Below are 8,281 nucleotides of genomic sequence, written 5' to 3'. Positions count from 1 at the left end.
GAACTCAAGGTCATAACACTCTAAGTAGAATCCCTATAAAATTATATTACTATTCTCCTTTTAAAAGAAAGGATAAGAATTTAATATGTCTGCTCAATGAATAAGCCTACCTCTGAAACATGAAAAAACTAAAAGGAAGCCCTTTACACAGTAACCACCCACACTGGTTTATCATGCACAGCCCAAAACTGACAAAGAAGATAGAAAAAGAAAAGTTCACATACAGCACTTCATGCTTTTTCAGTTTTTCTTCTGAAGTCAACTTTCCAACAATAACCTGGGCTGTGCCTTTTTCTTCTGATTTTGCTCTTTACACAGAAGGGGGGGGGGGTGGGGAATGCTGGTGCCTGTAATAGTAGCTGGTAGCTGCTGCCTTTAATTTGCTCTCTTGGTCATGCAAGAGAAAATGCTGCCACTTTCTAGAAGCCCTTCCCAAGATACTGGAGCACCCCTGCCAGGAGTCAACTATGAAAACTTTTTCCCATCAGGAGGCAGGAAATGAAAAGAAACCTGTCCTTCTATTTGGCTCAAAATAAGGATGAGTGTTTCTAGAAGAGTCCCAGGGGAAAAAAGGGAGGTGGGGTGGGGAATAAACTCAGCTTTCCACCTCCAACACCATCACCCTTTTTTGTCCCTGATGGAAACCTACAGGCAAGCTGTTCACAGTGGATGTTAAATATTCAAATTTCTAGGAGGGAAGTGTTATGTGTGATTAGAGCAAAAAAGTAGAAGCAAAGCTGTTGTGTTCTCTCTTCAACTCTGCAACAGGCAAAGTTATGTGACCCATTGTCCAAATGTCTCCTTCACCTAACTCAGCTAGGGAAATGGGAAGAAGAAAGAAGCTTTGACTCCAATGATAAAAGAGGTCAACTCTAAGGAGGCTGAGGGTCACCTTAACAACCCCTAACTCTTATTTCCATCTAAATGGAAAGCTCGGGGCATCCTCAGGCAGTCAGTCTTTGGAAAACATTGTTCTTAAGCCTTGGGAGTCCAACAAGAAATCCCACAGATGAACTCCTGCCACCACCCTAGACATTGGCTACCTCATTTCACCAGGCCTCTGTTCCCTCATTTGGGGGTGGGGGTAGTTTCCCAGTGTCCTTATTAGGAGAATTTTAAATAGAATTGTTTAAGGAGAGGGTTAATACTGACTTGGTGTTCAAGATGGCCAACTCCTCCCCCACACAAAAATCTGAAAATAATCCTGATAAAAAGAGCAACTCTGCTTGTGAGCAAACCAGATGGCTACACACCCCTTCATCAAGTCTGTTAGTTTTCACATCGTCGCCTTGGAAGTTTCTCCCCAGGAAAACACATGGACATGAGACTTTTTGACTGAGTTAGGAATCTGTTTTAAAACAAGGCCCATCCTCACTAACTCCTAGGTCTGCCTGACATAATTGCCCGCTTCATATTCTTCAGGATATTTTCCCTGGCAGATTGACTACCCTTCTGGATAACTAAATATATCACTTATGGTCAACAAAGTGAAAACATTGAGGCTTCTTTGTGGAGAATTCAGACCAAAGCTTGGTGATTGCCCAAATTCTCTGGACCCACGTCTCATTATGTTGGGGCTGGGCATGGCCTGGAGGGTTGGAGCACTCCTATTTGGAAAATATCTCAGATTCTTCTTGAAGGTTTATTTGTAGGGATGCTCACTAAAGTTTAAGTAGAAATAATGTCAGAAGCCTCTTATTTAGGGAAGCTTCCTGTTTCATTGGGAAGTGGGGACTGAATAGTTTATGATCTCGCACATTCCCACTTCCTCTAAGTGACTGTCATATCCCAAAGAGCTGATGATTAAAGTCCAATCTTGGAACTGGCACATTTTGTCCCTTGCCCAACATACTGTATGAGTGCATTAAAATGAAATTTGCATCTTGGCAAATATGGAATTATTGACAATAGCTTGAATTGACCAAAATAAGCATTAGTGTGGACTGAGCTATTCTTTGCATAGGTGTGGAGTTCGCAGCATGGGTTAAAGAGTTTATGAATAGACTTCAGAGTGGTCCTCCTGAAAATTCTGTGGAAAAGAAGTTGACATCTGCATTTATGCCTTTGAGTGGAAGGGTCCATAGCTTCATTCACATTTGCAAAGGGCATCTGACAAAAACTGTTAAGCGGAAGTGTTAGACTAGATCATAAGCACTGAACATTAAGTAGCCTACTATACCTTCATGACTCAGTTTTACCAATTCAGTCTTTGAAATGAGTTCATTACCCTCTTCCCAAATCCTGACTCTGCCATATGCTAACAACCATGTGCTATCTAGTTCAAGCAATCTAGATCAAACCACAACTGTGTGTGAGATATTGATAAAGCAGATTTTTGTCTTCTAGTTAATGTTTCTCTCTCTCTTTTTAAGGTTTGACTTACTTTTGAGAGAGAGGTTGGGGGACAGAGGATTTTAAGTGGGCCCTGTGCTGACAGCAAAGAGCCTGATGCAGGGCTTGAACTCATGAACTGCGAGGTCATGACCTGAGCTGATGGATGCCCAACCAACTTAGCCACCCAGGTGCCCCAATAGTTCTCTTTAATAAAAAATCTTTCCTTAACAATCTGATTTAAATTAACCATTAATGAGAATAAGAAATATATTGTGAAACAACTTTGAAAAGAAATGAATGCCAATAATACAGTTTGATATCCTTCTCACTAATTCTAATTTAAATTTAAGTCATCATTATGAATTATCTGCCTCCTAAAAGGCCTAACCTTGTTTAGCATCAAAGCACTCTCAAATTGTGTATTATATGTGAAAACAGGTTTTCTCTAAAAGTGTTAGCTCTCCATTATGCTTGCTATGTATAATATAAAAGATCCAATATATGGCAAAATATAAAGAAAACTCTAGATTTAAACAAAACTTAAACACTTTGTCAACTTTATCACTTGATCATTGCCTAATTCAATTTTCACCTCTCTATCTCAGTATACTGAGGTACCAACATTTTCACGGGAACCTCTCAAAAATTTTTAACTTATTTTTCAAGAACAGCTTTACTGAGATATAATTCACATACCATAAACTTCACACACCAAATGCATCACAACTCTCAAATTTTAAAACATTTTTGTCACCCCCAAAAGAAGTCTCGTGTCTGTTAGCAGTCGCTCCTCATTCCTCCAGCCGCTGGCAACCACTAATCTCCATTCTGTTTCTACTGGTGTGCCTATTCTGAACATTTCATGTAAGTGGAGTCATACAATATGTGGCCTTTTGGATCTGGCTTCTTTGACTTAGCATAGTGTTTTCTCAGTTCATCCATGTTGTAGTATCTATCAGTACTTCATTTTGAGAGGCTGGTCTTTCAAAATTTTAAATGCAATTTTATTTGGGCTATTACTAAGTGTTCAGAGTATGATCGTGATGTCTGTCAGATTCCTTTTTGTTGAACAGGTTCTGTGACACTGTGAAAAGCAAACTATAGCAGTAGGAGGCATGTTATGGTCAAGCTGATCCTGAAGAGAGCCCAGAAAGGGCACGGAGCCATCGGATCTCCCCACATAGTAGTAGAACTGAGGTTACTCAGGTGAGAAGATGGTAGTAGCTGTGTGGCTTTTTAGGGCATCCAGACATGGCTCTTAGTCCTTCCAAATGTTTTCTTTCTTTCAAGTGCAGTACCAAAAATTCTAGTGTTCACATTTGCGCAGGGCACACAAAAAGGTTGAGAGCCATCATTTCATTTACCCTGGTTTTCTCTGCTTGGCTGAATGGTAATTGCCATCAACATACACTGGATGCTTTTTTGGGTAAAAACAAAATCCTCTTGCATTGGCTCCATGTGAGGCTTGCTTATCTTTTAGCAGAAGGTCATGCTTTCTGGGTCATAACCACAGGTGGTTTAGTTATCGTAGCTTTTGCTTTCTTTCTCCACAGGCAGAGGAGGGCCAATCTATGCAGTGCTATGATACCACTGAGACCATAGAAGGGCTGCCTTCCTTTCTCCCTATCTCAAAAAGATCTTTCCCACTTAATTCTTTTTTTTTTTTATTTTAAAAAAAAATTTTTTTTAACGTTTATTTATTTTTGGGACAGAGAGAGACAGAGCATGAACAGGGGAGGGGCAGAGAGAGAGGGAAACACAGAATCTGAAACAGGCTCCAGGCTCTGAGCCATCAGCCCAGAGCCCGATGCGGGGCTTGAACTCACAGACTGCGAGATCGTGACCTGAGCTGAAGTCGGACGCTCAACCGACTGAGCCACCCAGGCGCCCCCCCCCACTTAATTCTTTTTAAGCACCATACCAACCCCTTCTATTCCTTATAATACATCCACTAGTCATAAGACTTTCAAATGATTTACTTGGAGCCAGGTGTGATTTTATTTGACTACAATTATAGGATCCTTGCCGATTTTAAGCACAGTCCTAGAGTAATGGTTCCCATATGATCATATACAGAGCTTGTTAAAATACAGATTTCCTCGGTTTGATTCTGATTAGGTAAACCTGGGGTAGAGCCCAGAAATTTGCATTTTAAGTTACCAAATTGTCCTATGTTGATGCAGAAACCTCATTAAAAGAGTCAGAAATACTGCCCTACTAGCTTCAGTTGATAAACTCCCTCATGCACTATTTCCAAAATGGCCTCCTTGAATGTTTATGTAATCCATAACACGATAAAGTTGGAGAGGAAGACACAAGTTTTAATTTTTTGTTATTGCATCTCACTTAGTAGGCTTTTCTGATGCCAATTTTTATCCATGCCGTTCTCTATATGCAGTGTGCAATAAAAGTTATGTTGTCACTGCTTGATGGGAAGATGGTGATTGTAGAGAAGATTCTAGAGAGATAAAGCTAGTTCAAGAGCAGGAAAAGAAGGAAAGGCAATTTAGCATTGCTCACACTTTGAGAAAATTGGTGCACAGAGGAAATGTTCTCTGGTACTTCTGTTTTGAAAAAAATAAAGGTTATTTGTAGCATCAACATAGGAAATGCTTTTAGAGTGAGGACTGTTTGTGCAGCAAGGATTATTTCCTTCTTTTAAACTTTTACAGAAAACATTTTCAGAATACAAACTCAAGCTATAAAAATGTGTGTCTGAAAGATTCTAAACCAGTATTCAGTTTCCTAAACTTGCTATCCCCTAATCTTTGGCCCTGGGGTCCTTCACATCTTCAAATCTGTTACGTAGCACATTGAAGAATTTTGAATATACCTGCTATGGAACTCAGAGCAGATTTTGGCGATGGGTTAAGGGCATCTGGTGATAGCAACCTACCATCATCTTGCATATTCACACACCATTATTAATTTTGTTTAAAGCCGAAGGAACACACATAAGTGCCAATAAAATTGCCTACCTGAATCTAAAGCAGTCCTTTTTTTTTTTTTTTTTTATCAAAAGGCTATGTGTTCATGTGTAACAACAGTTAACAGCCAATGTTTTTTGAGAATACTTCTCTCCCAGAAGTTTTCTCTGGTTAACAGAGAGCAGTTAGATTTCTATTATTTTACTTTGGGCTCTATTCTTGAGTATCTAGCACTCAATTCTATCCACTGCCAAGACTCTAATTCCTATCTGAAATTGTGTAATACAAGAGTGCACAAAGCAAGAAGTATGGAGTGTGTGAACCAAGAGGCAGAAGTCCATCTAAAGCTACAGACATCACAAGACTTGGCAAGTCGAAAAGAAAACATAAATCAAAGGTCAGAGACAGCAAAGACACAGGAACCAAGCAAGGAAGCAGAAATAAGATCATGTAGATATATGGGAATATAAAAAGTTAACAAAGGCAAAAGTATAGGGAAGCTCACCACCAGGGTACAGTTCAGGTAAGTGATCAGTAACCAGGAGGCCTGCCTGCATGGAAGGCTAAGGCAGCCCCATCTTAAAACACATGGGGAGCATCAGATAAAAAAAAGAATCCGTTCTGGACAATCAATCAGATGTCCTGGTACTGTCCCCTGTCCCAGAAGCTGCCCAAGGCTTCTTGGCCATATTCTATTGAGATCAATCCCAGCATCTAGCCTGGGAGGTTAATGGAAAGGAAGATACGTGACTGGGGAATGAGAACAAATCTTAACTTTTTTTTTTAAACTGAAATACAGTTGACATGCAATGTTACATTAGCTTCAGGTGTACATAATGAACAACTCGATTCATTATGCTATGCTCACCACAGGTGTATGTAGCCACCATCTGTCACCATACAGCGCTATTACAATACCATTTACTATATTCCCATGTTGTACCTTTCATCCCTGTGACTTATGCGTTCTACAACTGGGAGCTTGCACATCCTTCTATCCTTCAGATGGTACCCTTAAAGCTATAAATTCAAATGCGTGTGAGAGGGTGAAAAGTAACGTGGAAATGGGAAACAAAAATGAAAAGGATTTCAGTCACGCCTCATGTCCTAAGAGAAGCCATCCTGGAATTCTCTTCCGGGGTTAGGAGCCCTGTTCTGCTCTCACGGCATCCTTCTCTTTCACCTACTATGGCATCAAACACACCCCATGGTGATCCGACATCTCCCCACCCAGGCTGCCCCACCTTGAAGTAAGTAGCAGGGCTTGTTTATCTTTATATGCCCTCTAGATAGCAGCTTTGCAATAAAGCCTTACCAAATGTCAATAATTGCCTTTGTCTTATCAAAGCACAAGTTCCTTACAGATAGGAAATGCAGCTTTGTGACACTTCATAGGCACAATATTTTAGTTGATTAAGGTGAACATTTCATCTAATGGCCTTTATTGTCTTACAACTCATTCAAGTGATGTGTCACGGACAAGTACTCTACAGTCACACCAAAGAGCTCCTCATACCGACTCAAGGAGAATATTCCTCAGACTGACTGTTTTATAGAAAGTGCTTGGCTGAGTTAGGGGCTTACTTTCAAGAGTTTGAGGCTTTTGAACACATTCTAAGTTGCTCTATTTTCTATAAGGGCCCTTGGTCAATTTTCAAAGAGGCAATATCACATAGCAACTGCGAACTCAAGACACTCAAGAGACAGGCTGCCAGATTCGTATTCCAGCTCCTCCACTTACTATCTGGTGACCTAAGGAGAGTTACAGAACCGCTCTGTGCCTCAATTTTACCATCTGTAAAATGGGGATGGAGGTAGTTGGGAGAATTAACTACAACTGGAAATTTTTTTAAGCACTTAAAACAGTGCCTGGCACATAGTATGACATATAAATTAAATAAAAATTAACTACTGTTATATTTTGCTGTCCCCTAAACCACTGATTAATCAAAATTACAACATCCACAACATATTTAGATCCTTCCTCAAAGCATTACTGTTCTCTTTATTTGATATTTTGTGCCAATTTTGGTAAAAGATATTCTATTATAAAAGTAAGCAAATACGGGTGACTTTGGACGTCCGTTCATGCTAGGTGCAGGGACTACTTAGTGCAGGGCCTTGCAGTTTTGATCTTTTCTTCTCCCGGAGCCGAGGCCTCTGCTGCAGTCATGTTACGCCAGATCTTCAGTCAGGCCAAGAAGCATCCGAGCTTGATCCCCCTCTTCATATTTATTGGAGCGGGAGGTACTGGAGCAGCACTATATGTCTTGCCCCTGGCGTTGTTCAATCCAGATGTCAATTGTGATAGGAAGAATAACCCAGAACGGTGGAACAAACTGGGTCCCAATGATCAATACAAGTTCTACTCAGTGAATGTAAATTATAGCAAACTGAAGAAAGAAGGTCCAGACTTCTAAATGAAATGTTTCACTACAAAGCTGCTTAGAATGAAGGTTCTCCAGAGGCCATCCGCGCAATTTTCCACTTATCCAGGAAATAGTTCCCCTCTGAATGCACGAAGTCATGTTGATGTATTGTGTTGGGGTTTACGCGAATAAATATCTGAAACTTGAAAAAAAAAAAAAAAAGCAAATATGCTAAAAATTGAGAAGAAAATATGCACATATTATTACTTAATTTATCATAAAAATAGCTATAATAACTTCCTGAATTCATCCTATAAAATTTCATGCATTTAGCTGAAGACAGTAAGAGGTATTGAGGAAAGTGCTTATCTTCTGTCTTCATTGTTTCCTAAGAAGTTACTAAACCTGAGGTCATTATTTTTTATACAAAAGAGAATCTCTCATACTTCTGGAAAATTTCAAAACACTGCCAACATGTTTTCTGATCATCCCTACTTCCTGTGGTGGGGTTTAAAAACCACGCCAACTTTCGTAACTGCTGAGATTTACAGAGTGAAGCCTCATCTGATAATCTTGCAAAAATGGATAGGCAGTACTTCTCTTCCTTTTCTAAATGCCACATATGCCAGCTTTTACAAATGTTAAAAAAAT

At 39.8% G+C, this 8,281-nt stretch overlaps 1 protein-coding gene across 1 annotated transcript; it reads left to right on the top strand.

Moving 5' to 3' along the window:
* Nucleotides 1-7,383: 7,383 nt before the first annotated feature.
* Nucleotides 7,384-7,745, top strand: LOC122221215 (cytochrome c oxidase subunit NDUFA4-like). The gene has a single exon (XM_042940531.1). The coding sequence runs from the start codon at nucleotides 7,433-7,435 to the stop codon at nucleotides 7,679-7,681; it is 249 nt and encodes an 82-aa protein (XP_042796465.1). The 5' UTR covers nucleotides 7,384-7,432; the 3' UTR covers nucleotides 7,682-7,745.
* Nucleotides 7,746-8,281: the final 536 nt, after the last annotated feature.

This window comes from Panthera leo, chromosome B3, assembly GCF_018350215.1.
Source record: "Panthera leo isolate Ple1 chromosome B3, P.leo_Ple1_pat1.1, whole genome shotgun sequence".
NCBI classification, from domain to species: domain Eukaryota; kingdom Metazoa; phylum Chordata; class Mammalia; order Carnivora; family Felidae; genus Panthera; species Panthera leo.
The sequence above is the reverse complement of the archived record's forward strand: the minus strand, read 5'-3'. Positions and strand labels throughout refer to the sequence as shown.